The sequence below is a fragment of the Pan paniscus genome, chromosome X (assembly GCF_029289425.2).
Source record: "Pan paniscus chromosome X, NHGRI_mPanPan1-v2.0_pri, whole genome shotgun sequence".
Taxonomy (NCBI): domain Eukaryota; kingdom Metazoa; phylum Chordata; class Mammalia; order Primates; family Hominidae; genus Pan; species Pan paniscus.
In genome coordinates this window covers 67,127,432-67,145,273 of record NC_073272.2, presented here as the reverse complement: position 1 = coordinate 67,145,273, position 17,842 = coordinate 67,127,432, and the positions used below count along the sequence as shown (strand labels likewise).

The following is a 17,842-nucleotide window of genomic DNA, read 5'->3' as shown; positions in this document are numbered from 1 at the left end:
GTATAGTTTTCCAGTTTTATTCACTATTTAGTTTAATTACCTGGTTTTAGGTTTGGGCAAAGAAACAAACAAAAAACAATAACAAAAAACTCACTCTTGCCCAAATGAGTCCTCAGAATCACACTAAAAAAAGAAAATCTACTGATTCAGAATTCAAGAGAACTGGGTTTGTGCCCTAGTTCTGTCGCCAGCTCACTGTTTCACCTTGGATAAGTCCCTACCCTTCTATAGACCTCTATAAAGTAAAAGGAAAGAGGGGAGAGGGTACCTACAGCCTAGGCGATCTCTAAGTTCCTTTTTAATTTTCTTGAAGAACAGCAAAGCTGAAGGCACTGCATGAGGACTAACTGAGAAGAAGCCATCAGGATGTTCATCAGATAACTCAAACTTTATAAGTCAAAAATCAAACTCTTGATTTCTACCCTGCCCATGCACCTGCTCTACATACAGTCTTCACCATTTCAGTAAATGGCAATCTCATTTTTCCAGTTACTCAGACCAAAAATTTGGCAATCATCCTCATCTTCTCTATTTTTTTCACAGTGAATATCCAATCTGTCAGTAAATGCTGTTGGCTATACCATCAAAACTCATCCAGAATTCAGCCACTTCCTACCTTCTCCACCAATACCACGTTAGTCTGAGACACAGTCACCTCTCACCCAGATCACTGCAGTATACTTGTTTCCCTGCTTTCCCCCTTGCTCCCACAGTCTCTTCCCCCAACATACAGTAAGTAAACAAACAAACGTATAATATATCAGAGTGACAGATGTTATGAAGAGGAGGGAGCCTGTTAAAATGTAAGTCAGGTCATGTTACCCTGCTCAAAACCGTCCAATACAACCTGCTTAGGAGTAAAATTCAAAGTCCTAAGGAAGACCTACCATGCAACCTCATTAACTCTGATCTCATTGTCTAACATCCTTCACTTATTTAAACCAGCCATATGGGCCTCTTTGTCCTCCATCACAGCGAGTGTGCTCCTGCCTCAGGCCCTTTGCGCCTGTGGTTCCCTGGGCCTGGAATATTCTAACTCCAGATGTCCAAATAGCAGCTCATTTTCTAATTTCCTTCAGGTCACTACTCAAAATTTACTTTTCCAGTAAGGTTTTCCCTGGCCAGCAAATATAAAATATTCCCTCTCACCATCAATCTCTACACCCTACACTCTGTGAAGTTATTCTGCATGGCACTTTTCATGCTCAGATGTATACTACATGTCTCCTCTCATTAAACTGTCTGCTCCACGAAGAGATTTTTGTCTGTTCTGTTCACCGCTACATCATTGGTGCCTAGTACAGAATTTGGCATATAGTAGATGCTTAATAAGCATTTATTGAATATATGCAGTCTGTAAAGTAGAATGGCAAGGTTATTGGCACCCAGAACTCTCACACAACCAAATCCATCAGTCTGGTGGATGGGTAACAAACCTAGAAGCCTTAAGAAATTCATAAATTTCTAGTATTGATACCACTTGTGGTTCTTTTGCCTCTCTGACTCTCATGTTTCCCATCTGTAAGGTAAAAAGAGCTGTGAGATAAAAGCAGGGAACACATGATCTGGAGAAGAAAGAATGGGACTGAAATTCCAGATCAGTCACTTTGAAGCTGTTTGATTGTAAACATGTAACTTAACCACTCTTTGCATAATTTTTATAATGGGAATAATAGTACTGTAATAGTATGAATACTATTATAATACTCCAAACTCTAGTTACTTGTAAAAGGTAGAAACAAGAATGAAATGCAATAATGGAATATGAAACTTCTCTATAAACTGGACAGTGCTACTTGAATATATCCAGTGTCACTGTTTTCTGCTCCATATGCAAAGAAAGGTATTAAAAAGTCAAAATATTACTAAAAAATGCTTGCCACTTCGAGAAACAACATCCCAAATGAAACAGTAAGTACCATAGTAGCTTATTTATTGTCTGGTGCTAGGCAGTTCTGGTTCAAGTTATCCTGCGATAGGGCCTTGGCTGTGGGTTGAAACCATCAATGGAGGCTCACCATTCCCAGGGAAATCCTGCCACGGGGCACTTGCAGTCCCCCTAGCGGCCAAATAGCGGGACTACAGTTCCACAAGCAAGGAACCTACTCAACCTGCAGAGAACAGAGCCCATGTTAGGTGGTAGGCCATTTCAGAATGTTACGTTGTCTAATACAGCAAAGCTCTTATAAGATCGTCATGTGCCCCCTTACTCCCCGAATTGTTTGGTTTGTGCAATTCATCAGGATCAATGGAAACTTAGAAGGCAGGAAAACAACTCTTATGTCAAATTCAGAGCCATTAATCACCTTCAATTTTAATTTATTACTCATATTATTGCTGACTTGTTCAGATAAAGACATCATAAACATGTACCCACCAAGTGCAATGATATAGCCAAAGAAACTGAAGAAGAAATTGGCAACTAACTTGACTGGGGTGCACTATTGAATAAGCAGAAATAGATTTCAACCCATTCCTCCAGTTCATTCTTTCCAGTGGTACTAACTTCTGTTATTTAAAATATACATCAAGATCTTTAATCTATTGCTTGAGTTTAGACATGCTCCTACTTACTTCCACGAAGGATTAAAAGCAGCCACAGGTAACATTGCTGACCACTTCAGCCTCTATTGATTCATTCCTCTTTTTTTTTTAAATATCTACATTTTAAGAAATCCATACCGTACAATCCAGGATCTCATACAGGCATCATGGCATGATGATACTGCATTTCTGTTTGGTTTTTGGTTGTTTGGTTTTTGTTTGTTTTTGTTTTTAGTGGCTATAAGCTCCTCGTAAGCAGTTACCTCAAGAAGATTCTGTCTGAATTGTGTCCCCTTTCACCTTATCTCTTCCTAGCACATGCTGGGCACATAGCAGGTGCTTAATGAAAAGTGGTTGATTGATAGATTCTTTTTTTTTTTTTTTTGACGGAGCCTGGAGTGCAGTGGCATGATCTCGGCTCACTGCAACCTCTGCCTCTTAGGCTTAAGTGATCCTCCTGCCTCAGCCTCACAAGTAGCTGGGATTGTGGGTGCTCACCAAAACGCCTGGATAATTTTTGTATTTTTAGTAGACATGGGGTTTCACCATGTTGGCCAGGCTGGTCTTGGACTCCCGATCTCAGGTGATCCACCCACCTCGGCCTCCCAAAGTGCTGGGATTACAGGATTGAGCCACCATGCCCGGCCAGATTCTTTTTTAAAAAATCCCTTTATTAGGCTAATCTCTACAGACAGCTATTAGATTATAACTAAACCTTTTGCTGGGTGCCCTGCAGTTAATTCACAATTATCAGGACATTACAGTTGTAGCTGATTAGCTATGACCCTTAGCCTAGAGTGTTAATGAAGACAAAGTTCAGTCTGTGTATAGATGAATTTTATCTTTGCTTCATGGCTATGGAGTACATCCCTAAAAAGAAGCTTAAATTATATGAGAGTAAATGAATCCTTTCCCCATCTAGAAATGCACATCAGAAGGAGTACTGGAATTTACTTTGTCCAAAGGACAACATATAAAAACATAAAATTATGATTTTAGCTGCTTACGAGAACCTAAACATAAGCCTAATATAGCTAGTGATTTCATTTGTCACCTCTACATGTTAGTTTTCTATATAGAAATTATTATTATTACTCACTGCCTTGCTAATAGTTCCCAAATCCAAATTCTAAGAAAGGGATTATAAACTACCCAAACCTTACTAGGCTTCTTTCCTGCTGTTCTCTAAAGAGATGAACATTTAAAAACACTCTCCTATTCATCCCGAAAGGGGATGGGATTACCAGTTCGAATTTATAGCTGAGTAAAACTGAGAAGAATGTCCCCATGCAGCCTTCATACAGGATGAAATGAAGTAAGCTTTAACTTTCAGTGCAGCAGCAGAAGCCCTCTTCCCCATAAGTCCCAGAAGTATTCAAAACTCAGGTATTTTCAGCAAGGTTGCAGGATACAAGATCAATATACAAAACAATTGTATTTCCATACATTGGCAGTGAATAATCTGAAAAGAAAATCAATAAGACAGTTCAATTTATAGTATCAAAAAATAAATCACTTAGGAATAAATTTTAAAAAGAACTGCAAAACTTATAATCTGAAAACAATAAAAATTGTTGACAAAAGGAAGACCTAAATAAATGGGAAGACATCTCATATTTATGGATGAAAATAACTTAACGTTGTTGAGATGACAATGCTCCCCAAATTGGTTTACAGATTTAATATAGTTCCTGTGAGAATCCTAGCTGACTTCTTCGTAGAAATTGACAAGCTTATCCCAATTCATTTGAAAATTCAAGGGACCCACAAGAGCCAAAGCAATCTTGAAAAAGAAGACCAAAGTTGAAGAGTTCAAAATTCCTAATTTCAAAACTCACTAAAAACCTACAATAATCAAGATAATGTGGTACTGGCATAGGAATAAACATATAGATCAACTGAATATAGTTGAGAGTCCACAATTAAACCCTCACATTTACGGTCAACTGATTTTACACAAAGGGTGCCAAGACAGTTAAGTGAGGAAAGATTCAACAACAATATTGTGAGAACTGAATATCTACATGCAAAAGAATGAAGTTGGACCCCTACCTCAGTCATATATAAACATTACATCAAAACTGATGAAAGACCTAAATGTAAATAGCGAAAACTATAAAACTCTTAGAAGGAAACATATGTAAATCTTTGTGATCTTGGATTAGGCAAAGACTTCTTAGATACGATGCCAAAACAGAAAATAAATAGATGAATTGGACTTCATCAAACTTAAAAACATTTTTGTGCTTCAATCTAGATACCATTAAGAACGTAAAAAGAAAAAAAAGGAAAGTAAAAAAGACAACTCACAGAATGTGAAAAAATATCTACAAATCACAATCTATTAAAGGACATGTATCCAGAATATATTTTTTAAAAATCTTAAAACTCAATAATAAAAAACCCAACTAAAAACTGAGCAAAGGATCCAAATAGATATTTCTCAAAAAAGAAGACATACAAATGGCCAGTAAGAACATGGATACTGAACATTATTTGTTATTAGGGAAATGGAAATAAAAGCCACAATGAGGTACCACTTCACACCCACTAATATAGCTATAATGAAAAAGACAGAGAATAACAAGTGTTGGCAAGGATGTGGAAGAAATGGACCCCCATAGGTTGCTGATGGGATTGTAAAACAGTGCAGACACTTTAGAAAACAGTTTGACAGTTCTTCAAAAGGATAAACACAGAGGTACCATATGACTCAGAGATTTCAATCCTATGTATGTATCCAAAAGAACTGAAAATGTCCAAAATATGTGGACTGAATATGTCCACAATAAACTTGCACATGAATGTTCACAGCAGTATTATTCATAATAGCCAAAAGGTGGAAACAACCGTAATGCTCATCACCTGATAAATGGATACATAGAATGTGGTATATCCATATAGTGGAACATTATTAGGCTATAAAAAATAGTGAAGTACTGATACATGCTTCAACATGGATGACCTTGAAAACATATTTTATGTGAAAAAAGCTAGTCACAAAAGACCACATATTACATGATTTCATTCATACAAAATGTTAGAATAAGCACATCCATAGATAGAAGTAGATTATTGGTTGCTAAGGACTGAGGGAATATAGGGGGATGAACACAAAGGTGCATAGGGTTTCCTTTGGGGGTGATTAAAATGTTCTAAAATTGATTGCAATAATGGTTGCACAACTCTGAATATTCTAAAAAGCATGAAACTGTACACTTTAGATGAGTGAATTGTATGGATTGTAAATTACGTCTCAATAAAGCTGTTATTTAAAGAATAAAACTTAGGTACTAAGTAACCTAAATTGACAACATTCTCAAATGACCCAGCACTTTAATGCTATAAATTTATCGAGATGAGCTGCCTTCAATCCTGGTGTGGCCTGCAGGTTGGCAGCAAGAATTGCCATGAGAGAGAGGGAGTAGCATCACCCATGAGTGTGCAAGCAATAATTCACAGACAATCATCTCTATGTAGCAGCTACTGAGAGAAGTCCTTAAGAGCAACAATCTAAAGTATTATCTGTCAGGTGGGAAATTTCAAGAAGAAAAAGCTTGGGAGTATTGCTCTAGAGAGGTTCCCCTACGTGGTAAACAAATATCATAGAAAATCTAACTTTCTACTTTGTTACCTAGCAAAAGGGTAATCACTAAGCACCCCTCCTGGCCTACTCACACTTACACGAATGCAGTGAATAAACTGGAAAACACCGTCTCTTTTTTTGGAAGAATGCTATGTAAATATGAGATTTCATAATTTTCTTCCGTACGACAAAGGGCAACCAATGCTGGTAACTGTACAGAACTTTATAAGCAATTTTGTTTAAAAGTCAACTTTGTGTTTAAGATAAGGTTAACTTTCTCTGAATTTAACATCCCAGAACTTGATGGAATGCTGATAGGGGAAGTCGGAGGTAGAATAATTTCTTTAATATCTTTCTTTGTTTTCAAATGATTAATTTTTATGAAGCTTAAGCAGATTAGCACAGCCGGACACTTGCAGCACGCACCCTCATATGCATATTGGGTACTGCTTGTGATCCAGCTACTGAGGTCTGAACCGAACAGACCTGGGAAGGGTCTCAGAGCTGTCTCTCAGGCTCTGAGAGAAAGTAGCCAACATTACAGTAGACAGAGAGAGACAGAGATCAAGACAGAGACAGAGACAGCATAAGACAAAATACTTTATGAAATTGCCAAGTCCTCAAGCAATCTAGTTAACTCTCTCAGCAACTGTTGAACCAGGCTTTAACCTCAAAGTAAAAAAAAAAAAAAAAAAAAAAAAAAACCCAGCTATTCATTTTGCAATCCCCTCATGTCATCTAGTCTTAAGGGAGAGATGCTGGGGTTGATCTAATCTACTACTCTACAGATTTTTTTAAAAAAAGAAATTCTTGAGGAGCATGCCACAGGTGTAATGAGAAAAATATCCTGAGAAGTGGAAAGAAGAGTCTGTATTTCAATGTCAAAAACATGAAAGGAGTGGAATAAAAGAAAATCGGGGACAGGCAGCACTTGAGGAAGCTGCAGACAAAGAGAAAATGGTGGAGGTGGGGGGTAGGGAGAGATTTCCTTTTCCTTCTCTGACCAAGCTCACAAAACTTGATTTTTTTGTTTGCTTTTTTTTTTTTTATTTTTCAGAGTTGTGATTTCAGGTTTGGCTATAAAATAAGCCCTTGCTTTGCCACACCCAGTCCGCATTCTGCTCCCTGCTTATGCAAGGTTCCGAATGAAACTGGTGATCTTGATATCACCATTAAAAATAATCATAATAAAATTGTCCACATTTCTAACTCCAGTTCACATAATCCCACCAAGTAGCTTGTACGTGTACAAGCCGCAGTGCATATACGCGTAAGGAGACCAAAGAATTTTTGTTTTAAATGCATATATGTGCACTAGATGAAAAATTACTATGGGAATGAAAACACTTAACAAAGAAAATTAAACGTACCAGCAAATCCAGTATATTATTTCAAAGTTTACAGCTCAAAGAATGGAAGCTTGATGAGATAAAATTAGTACAGGCAAGAAAGCACCCCAAAATGACCCTGCAATTGGAAGCCCGCAAACTTCTTTGAAAATATCTCTCACCAGTGTTAATCTTTGGCTGACTTGAGCTGTGAACAAGCAAGAGGGCTACTTCCTGTGTATACTTCCGAATGGGGTGCCACCCAGTGTGGCTATTTGGTCCTCAGGTGTTGATTGTGGGGATCCAGACAGAACTCACCACCTATTTGCTGACCACAAAGAAAAGATGCTTCTTGCCAAAATATTGGTTCTTGAAGCCTATGGGCAGAAATAATCTGTCTTGGTTTCAAAGGAAAATTCTGCTTTACAAGACAAACTGTTGCTTGTAAGATAGTCATAAAAATGCTTGATAACTGAGAGGAGAGAGGAGAAGGAAAGAGGAATTAATAAAATGCCTTATTTTGAAAAATCTAATAGAGAAAGGGAGCAAGACTTGTCAATATCAAAGCACTACTAAAATACTACCTACTATGGAGACCAGAACAAATTACCAAGAGAAAAATTAAAATGTTCTTTTGGCATCTGGATAATTTCTCTAAACCCCAAACTCTAATTCTGGCATGCACTCTCTTAGAACCCAACTCCCAAGAATAAATTTTTGTCATATTATTGTGCTGCTTGCTGGAATATAAGGAGCCCTACTTTTGCCAAGGGAGCCAGTGGTCAATTAACAAAGTTGTAGTCCTGTTTGATCTCAGAGAGAAGACAGACAGCTCCATAAAATATCATCAGGGTTGCACACAAGCCCCATCACTTTTTATTTTTCCTTCTGTTCAAACCACATGCTAAATTAAGTAAAAGAGACCACCTTTGCATCTTCCCTCCTCTCAGCAGAAACACTGTAAATGTATAAGAACACAGAGTGAGTGCAGATGTTACTAAGGTTTAAAAAAACCCCTCCACAAAATTATGTACATAAACACACACATGAATGGTAAAGGGAGGAACCCAACAGGTCATTGGAAGCCTGCCCAATTTTGAGATTTTTAGCTCAAAAATGGCACATAATGCATGCAACACAGAGAGGGAAGACACTCTTGCTTTGGCTTAAGAAATCTCTTGCCTTTCACCAAATTGTACCCCTACAAAATGAGGGAAAAAAAGAGAAAGTAAGAAAATATCAACTTTTGGATTGGAATTGATTGTATTCTGATTAAATTAATTTTCAATAAAAAGAAAGAAAATACCAACTTTTGGATTGGAATTGATTGCATTCTGATTAAATTGATTAATTTTCAATAAACCGGCTTAAGGATTTTCTATATCCTAGAAATGGAAAGTCTTCGTCAACTCACAAGACAGGAACACCAGTTGTCCCTTTAACTAGACTCCTCATATTCAGTGCAGCAATCACAAACCAGAAAAAAAAAATAAACTTGTACTTTCTACAGGAACTGCTAAATTCTCATTAGTTTATGTCATTAATTTAAGCAGACTGTCAAGGAGGCACCAAGATATGATAACCTTCCTCATAAAGAAGCTTTTTTCATTAAGACCTGAAATAAAATCACCAAGCTCGTTGTCTACTTGATGGGAGTAACTTTTGCTCTCTATAGTTATTCCCTAAAAATTTTGGTTTTGTCTTTGAAGGCACACATTTTTTAGCAAATATGTGGAACCATCAGTTTTTTCCCTGTTAAGTAAGTTGTGGGGGAGGCATGCAGAAGATGGAAGGTTCCAGTGTCTGGGTTTAGTATCATGGCAGGTCAAAATGCACCTTAGACATTTTCCCCCAAGAAAAGTTTACAGTAGAAGAGGGGCTCCACCGTCTAGTGACAGCCCTAGAAAAAAAATTAACCCTACCAAGTAAATTTGTTCTTATAAAATGAAGAATACTTTTTTTGTCCCATAGCATAAACCCATTACAAAAATAAAGAGTCTAAATTAACTGGAAAAGACTTTGACAATATCAAATGAACCCTCTGAAAATCTTGTAAGTCAAACATTAAAAACCTAATGGAATATAAAGCCTGGTAAGAAGCTGTTTCTTCAACAGCCCACGAAATAATATGAAATCCTACCCTCCTCTTTCTTTCTTTACTAACACTGTGCTATCTACCTTGTAAGAAGGAAAGCATCAGTGAAAGAAGGCAAATTGCTGGATTTAAGTCCCCAAACAAAGATGTTAAGGCTAACAAAGAAATTTTGGAGAAGTCACAGGTAAAAGAAAACAGCCATAGAAACAAAGAATAAGACAAAAGTCCACAGGGACATCAGCACCTGGCCTACCTGAGGAGTTAATTCCCCAATTCAGTCTGTCCTCCCTCAGCAGATAAACTAATATCTTAATTTGCTGGGGGAGAAAATCTTCAGCATGGTCTCCAAGAAGCTCAACAACTGCGGTGAGGAATAATTTTTAATAAGCACGATGCAATTGCCTGCCACTTTTCTCATATGCTAATTAAAACTTTGGGGTAAGATTACGGCTCATAGGTCATTAAGAGTTCTTACTCAATTTGTTAGAGCTAACAGCACATATTCTAAAATGCAAACATGTCCTAAAAATGAAGGAATATAATAAAAAACCTCACTCCTCCCTCCCCAGTGGAGATTTTGGAGCACACTGAAATAGCAGGAAATGCTTTGCAAAAAAATGTTTTCCAACACTTTCGTAAGTCAGACTCAAGCCTAATTAAATTGTACATTAAAAGAATATTCTCCTCTTTATAGATCTGATGCAAACCTGAAGTAGGGGGCTGTGGATCTGTTATAATCCACAGAGAAAATAAACACTTTACAAGAGAAAACCGACCCAAGCAACTACTTTCAACATAGTCAACCAACGTTGAGAAACTGTGAGTGCAAATCCTGTGAAGTCTTTACCAAGAAAGTTGCCCCTCTGCCTACTCTAAACATGACGGTTTGGATTATCTCTACTGACCTCCAGCCCTGGAGCAAGTCCCCAGTTGCTTCAGGGGAAAGAAGTTCACCCTTTCACACAGCAGACCTCAGCACCCAGAGACCACTTTCTTTCCCTAACCGAGAATTTCACTTTACCTCTCTGGAGGATACCCGCTGAGAAGCTCTTGGGCCGGTCTTTTTGACTCTAATCTGCGCAGGCTGAAAGTGAAATCCTAACAGACCTGAAGAGGAGAAATTGTCCAAGTTCCTGTTGAGGTTCTCAGACTTTGAGGACAGGAGGAAAGGAAGAGTGGAGGGCTTGGGAGCTTTATCTCTGAAGGTGGCCCGTGCAATAGGATTTCAGTTTGGGACCTCGAGTACCAGGAGGTAGTGAGAATTTGGGGCGGTTGGGGGAGTTGAAGAATCTGGGAGGGCAGGAATCAGCATCCAGGGCACGCAGCAGAAATTAGGAGAGCTCAGGTTAAACCTCTGGCAGGCCGGGAGTCCACGGGAGAGCTCTAGGTTTACCCTGCTGAGCTCTCCCAGGGGCAATCTGAGTGTTCGCGCAGGTAGGAGCCGCTAGATACCCCAGAACACAGAGTGACTCTGTGCCCTGGGCCGAAAGGCGACATTTCTGGAAGGAAAAACTTACCGCATGTCCCCGTAAGGTCCGGAGTAGCTATCCATCCAGGGGCCCATTTCGCTTTTGACACAAGTGGGACTGGGATAGGGCACTCTGCTCACCATGCCGCCAGGGTACCACACATCAGGTGCGGTGAAGTCGCCTTCCTGGCCCGCCAGCCCCTGAGGGGGCCGAGTGTAGCCGTAGGGGGCTACAGCTCCCGCCTCGCCGCCGCCGCCGCCGCCGCCGCCGCCGCCGCCGCCACCACCCCCCCCACCACCACACGGTCCATACAACTGGCCTTCTTCGGCTGTGAAGAGAGTGTGCCAGGATGAGGAAGCGGCGGCTGAGGGTGACCCAGAACCGGGTCCCGCTGCACCCGCGCCATGCAGGCTCGCCAGGTCCCCATAGCGGCACTGCGCCGCCGCAGCCGCCCAGGCGCTGCCGTAGTCCAGCGGGTTCTCCAGCTTGATGCGAGCGTGGGGATGGGGAGGCGGCGGAGGGGGCGGCGGTCCGGCCAGAGCCAGTGGAAAGTTGTAGTAGTCGCGACTCTGGTACGCAGCTGCCTCGTCCAGTGCTCCGGACTTGTAGAGAGACAGGGTGGACGGCAGTTCAAGTGTCCCGGAGCTCCCTGCTGCAGCGCTGCCAGAGCAGCCTAGGCTCTCGCCTTCTAGCCCTTTGGTGTAACCTCCCTTGAAAGGGGAATACTCAGCAGTATCTTCAGTGCTCTTGCCTGCGCTGTCGTCTAGCAGAGAACCTTTGCATTCGGCCAATGGGGCACAAGGAGTGGGACGCACAGCGGGTGGAACTCCCAAAAGTGGGGCGTACATGCAATCCCCCCGAAGCTGTTCCCCCGGACTCAGATGCTCCAACGCCTCCACACCCAGGCCCATGGACACCGACACTGCCTTACACAACTCCTTGGCGCTGTCAGAAATGGTCGAAGTGCCCCCTAAGTAATTGTCCTTGGAGGAAGTGGGAGCCCCCGAGGCCTCCCTCGCTCTCCCGCTGCTGCTGCCTTCGGATACTGCTTCCTGCTGCTGTTGCTGAAGGAGTTGCATGGTGCTGGCCTCGCTCAGGATGTCTTTAAGGTCGGCGGAGCAGCTGCTTAAGCCGGGGAAAGTGGGGCCCAGCAGGGACAACGTGGATGGGGCAGCTGAGTCATCCTCGTCCGGAGGTGCTGGCAGCTGCTGCGGCAGCCCCTTGCTGGCGGCCACGGCGGCTCCAGGCTCTGGGACGCAACCTCTCTCGGGGTGGCACTCCGGGGCCGACTGCGGCTGTGAAGGTTGCTGTTCCTCATCCAGGACCAGGTAGCCTGTGGGGCCTCTACGATGGGCTTGGGGAGAACCATCCTCACCCTGCTGCTGCTGCTGCCTGGGGCTAGTCTCTTGCTGCTGCTGCTGCTGCTGCTGCTGCTGCTGCTGCTGCTGCTGCTGCTGCAGCAGCAAACTGGCGCCGGGAGGTGCTGCGCTCGCGGCCTCTGGGTGCCTGGGGCCCGGGTTCTGGATCACTTCGCGCACGCTCTGGAACAGATTCTGGAAAGCTCCTCGGTAGGTCTTGGACGGCGGCCGAGGGTAGACCCTTCCCAGCCCTAACTGCACTTCCATCCTTGAGCTTGGCTGAATCTTCCACCTACTTCCCTTACCCCGCCTCCCCTTCTCTTGCTCAGAAGAGTTCAACAGGCTGTGATGATGCGGTAGTCGCTGCAGCTAGCTGCCCACCTGCGGAAAGCTCCAGAGAAGGAAACTTGCGGGAGCAACCACGCAAAAAGCGCTCTGACAGCCTCAAAGTCTCGTGCAGAAGAAGACACACGGTGGACAAGATCTGCCCTGCTAGGCTCACAGTCTGTCTCTTAATACTTGAAGGGTAGATTCAAAAGATGCCCAAATCTTAAAAGAGAAAAACAAAATCCTCCACCTTCCAAATTCAGTGTCCACTGAAGTAGGTGCAAATAAGAACTGAGTTATTATCTTTTTCTTTTATTTCGGCTTTTTTGTTTTTGTTTGTTTTGTTTTTTGGCTACTGAAGACCTGACTGCCTTTTCATCTTTTGATCTCTGGCTCCGCACTCGGGGTGGGGAAGGCAGGAGGAGGTGGAGAGAGAGTGGGGGGAAACAGAGGGTTCTCTCCGCGTGCAGCCTAACCAGGCGGGTCGTGGCTGCAGTGCTGAAGCCGCTCCCCAGTCGCCTGGCTCCTAAGAGCCTTCTTTGCAATGTGCAGCTAGCTCGCCCGCTCGCAGCCAAAGGGAGTTACCTCTCTGCAAACTCGGGCTGGCAGCGCTGGGCCGACGGGGGCGGGGGGGCGGGTGGGGAGAAGGGTGGTGAGGGGGGTTGGCTGAGAGTAGCCGACTGAGGCAGCTGCGGGAGAGAAGACGGGGGAGGGGGGGAAGGCAGGGTGGGGGGAGGCGGGGTGGAGAGGAGGAGGACAAAGGCAGCCGTCAGTCCTACCAGGCACTTTCCTTGCTTCCTCCGAGTCTTTAGCAGCTTTTAAAAACTTCACCGAAGAGGAAAGGGCAGCTCCGGGCGGCGGCTTCGAAGCCGCCGCGCTGCAAGAGGCGTTGGCTGTCGCTGGAGCCGGGCTGGGGCTGGCGTGGTGCGTCCCTTCGGCTCCTGTACAGCACTGGAGCGGCTAGCTCGGCCCTTTTTCCCTCTGTCGCCTCCTCTGCCTCTGGGCTTGCTCCGGACCGTCCCGCTCTCCCAGCAAGCTGGCTCCCCGGGATCTCGGAGGGGGCGCTGGGAGGTGGAGAGCAAATGCAACAGTTTGCGAGTCGGGTCCCGCCCCCGCCGGGCCGGCCTCCTTGCCTTCCCACCTCCTTTTCCCTCCCCTCCCCTTTCCTTTTCTCCCCTCCCCTCACCGCGCGCTAACGCCTGCCTAGTGGCTTTGGAGAAACAAGTGCTGGCGCAGCGTGGGCGAGGGCAGGAGAGGCTAGCTCTAGCCCTGGAGGACCCCTGCTTCCTGAATAGCTCCTGCTTTCCTAAACCAAGGTTTAGGCGCCAGGGCTCCAGATTTCCTGGAGGCCAGCACTCACCAAATTTGGTTCCAAAGCCCAATCTAAAAAACCAACAGGGTGGAGGCGAGGGAGGGAGGAAAAGGACGATAGGAATACCTGCTCCTAATGGCTGCCAGGGGTTCTTTTCAGGACTGATAAGAGCGCGCAGATGGGAGAGTGGGAGAGTCTCCTACAAACTGAGGAGCAAGCCATGACCAAGCCAGCAGATACTTGCTGAAACCTTAGATTCCGTCATAGGGGTAGATCGGGCCTCGTGGCATTGTGCCATTTGCTCTAGGAACCCTCAGCCCCAAGAATCAGAGGTCATTTCTACCCTCTTCTCTGCCTTTCTTCCTGTCCGGAATTGCCTTTAACCATGCATTTCTCATCCAGACTCTCAAAGGCAAAATCACCCAGACAAGCAGGTAAACACACAAACACTAAAAACACTTGCCATGTACACATAGGCGCTCAATTTTGTCCAGAGCTCTGCAAACGTTTGCTTTGTATGCAGCCGCTTGCTTTTCCAAGTTGCCTTTGCATATTTTAAACTTTACAACTGGAACTATCCAAGGATAGAACCTATATAGGGCTGCTTTTCGCCTCTTGATGGACAGCCAGGCGTGGAGGATGATGTGGGTTACTGCAACTGCTCTTTTGTGGAGGAGGTCCCATAAGCCCTGTGTAAAGGTGGAGATGCAAGTGGGAATGGAAAGAGAGAGAAAATGTAAACGTAAACCTATAAGGAAAACATCTTTCCTTTATGTCAGTAGAGACCCTGGGCCTCCCTATGTTTTAAATTCCTTTGACTTCTGATTCTGGGGAGGCTCTCTGTTCCAAAAGTCATTCTGAGATTTTTGCCTGGGTCTCTTTCGCTTTTTGCAGTCTTCTACAGAGAAAAGATGGGTTGTAGCTTTGTTGTAGCTTTATCTTGTGCACAGCCAAACATCATAGGCATTTACTTACCTTGACCAAAGAAGGTAACTTAAACCTAAAGGCAAGGAAGACTGGATATGATAGGCTCTATTTCACAGATGAACAGGCTGAAACAAGGACATAATTTGTTCTATGTTCCACATTAGTAAAACCTAAACTAGTCTTCCAGTCCATTGCTATTTGAGCTAGACTCTAGACTCATCAATCGCATTGTCATTTGGGAAATGGCTATAAATGAACCTTCCAGAACACAAAGGCCTGAAGACCCTTTCACCTGAGGAGGTGAAAAATTATTTCCTGAGATTTTAATGGCTACAGCCTTCCTTGAATATACCTCACCATATGTAAGTAGAATGCGTAGATACTTCAACCTCATTTGAATACTCATTGCAACATTTAATCCCACCACAACTTTCAACTAGCATTGCTCAATAGGAATTGAGTGGGCTGGCAGGATGGTAGAATGGAATTAACATAGGTCTCAGAGCCAGGAGAACTATGTGTCTACAGACTAACAGTGAAGGAAGGTGCAAAAATCACTGAATGAACAATGGACAGGAGTGAGGAGGACACATAGACACAAAGAGGCCTGAAAAAAAATTAAGGTGAGAAATAATGCTCTGAAGTTACTCTGAATAAAAAGCAGTCTGACATTCAAACCTGGGTCTGAAAGACTCCAAAGTTTATGTTGCTTCCACATCACCAACATTGTCTTCACAGTTTCCACATCTGAAACTGTTGCCAATATAAGTTACCCTCAGAAGGCTAGTGTGTCATTTAAAAGACATAATGTGTATAGAACAAACTTGTAAACAGGAAAGCATTCTACAAATCTGAAGGATTACTATGTTATTTTTATTTTTAAAGATGGTGCTGTCAACAATTATATCATTATCAGGAAAGGTTAACTACTATAAGCATATTAGGGCCATATACTTTATTTGGATTTTGAACTCTGATCTTCCAGCTCAAATCTCATTTTCTTCCCATTGCTTTTAAGAACAAGAGACAATTATTGAATAATATTATATAAGTTCACTGTTTGTACCAGCTTTCTTCTTCTTTCTCCTCCTGTTCTTTGCAGTTTTTTAGTAATCAAATGGAGCCAGAGGTGTTCTCTCAGATTAGTCAGGTTGAGAGTAAGTTTCTGCTATAAGCTTCCTCTGCAACTTCAAGAGGGGTTTATTAATAAAGTCTTCCCTAGCTCTTTGCTCTGGAAAGCCAGGATGAGCTGACCTTTGGAAAATGGTGACCATCGGGTTTTATTTCCGAAGTATCTCACACATCTGCCCACTTATTTCATCTCTGTTGTTGCCAACCTAGTTCACTTCCAGAAGGCACCGTTCTCTTCCACCTGGAGCACTGTAAATGGTCATCCTCCCTCCACTCTTTCCTAGAATCAGTTCTGCATTGTGCAGCCAGAGGGTTTCTTTTTAATAGCCGTACTGAGGTATAATTGATATATACAATAAGCTGCACATATTTAAAGTTGCATAAATTGATCATTTTTGACACACGCGTGCACTCATGAAATCATCACTCAATCAAGATAGTGAATATATCTATGATTCCAAAAGTTTTTATTGTGCCACTTTGTACATTTTCCCTCCACCTCTCCTATACTCCTCCTCCTCAGGCAACCAATGATCTGCTTTCTGTCAGTATAGACTGTTTTTCACTTTCCAGAGTTTTATGTCAATGGAACTATACAGCATGTACTCTTTTTTTTTTTTACTTGCATCTTTCACTGAGCACAATGCCTTTGATGTACATTTAAGCTGTTATGTATATCACTAGCTCATTCTTCTTTATTGCTAAGTAGTATGCTATTGCATTGCTGTACCATGCTTTGTTTATCCATTCACTTTTGATGGACATTTGGGTTCTTTAAAGTTTGGGGCTACTACAAATAAAACTGCTATAAATATTTGTATAAACATCTTTGTATGGATGTATTCTTTCATTTCTCTCAGGTAAATACTTAGCCATGGAATGGGTGACTCACAGGGTAGGTATATACCTACTTTTGTAAGAAACTTCCAAATCATCTTCCTAAGTGATTGTATCATTTTACATTTCCACTTCACCAATACTTGGTATGGTCAGTCTTTTTAATTTTAGTATTCTAATTAGAGGTGTCTTTCCCATTTAATTTTTATTTCTCCCATGAATAAAGATGCAGAGCATTTTTCATGTGCTTATTTTACAATTGTATACTTTCTTTGATGAAGACTGTAAATTTTTTCTCTTTTTTTTTTTTTAATTGGGCTACTTGTAATTTATTATGGGGGTTTTAGAGTTATGTATTCTGAGCACAATTCCTTTATCAGAAATATGATTCAACAATATCTTATCTGTAGTTTGTCTTCATTATCATACCAGTGTCTTTTGAAGCACAAACATTTTAAATTCTGATGAAGTCCAGTTCATCACTTTGTTCACTTATGAATTATGTTAACTTACAGATTATGGTGTCAGATATAATAAATCATTTTCAAACTCAAGATCACACAGATTCCCATCTGTGTTTTCTTCCAGAAGTTGTATAGCTTTCAGTTTTACATTTAGGTCTGTGATCCATTTTGAATTAAGTTTTGTAGACAGATACCCAACTTTTAATATAGATGTCCTATTGTTTTGGCACCATTTTTTGAAAATACTATTCTCTCTCCACTTTATTGCCTTTGAATCTTTGTCAATAATTAACTCTCAATATATATTTGCATAGAGCGTTTTTTAGAAAGTTTAATCTGGTCATATTATTTCCCTGTTTAAGTCCTGTCACTGTCTCCCCATTGCTCTTAATAGAAAAGTCCAAAACATTAACCATACCCCACATGATCTGCCTCTCTGATCTCATCTCATACACCTTTCCTCC

General features: G+C 42.2%; 1 protein-coding gene across 1 annotated transcript in view; it reads right to left on the bottom strand.

Annotated features, from left to right (window-relative positions):
• Positions 1-13,890, bottom strand: part of AR (androgen receptor) — a 186,197-nt gene extending 172,307 nt beyond the window's left edge. The window contains exon 1 of the mRNA XM_034949545.3: positions 11,071-13,890. Coding sequence (XP_034805436.1) covers positions 11,071-12,647 — 1,577 coding nt within the window. The 5' untranslated portion in view covers positions 12,648-13,890. The remainder of the gene's footprint in view (positions 1-11,070) is intronic.
• Positions 13,891-17,842: the final 3,952 nt, after the last annotated feature.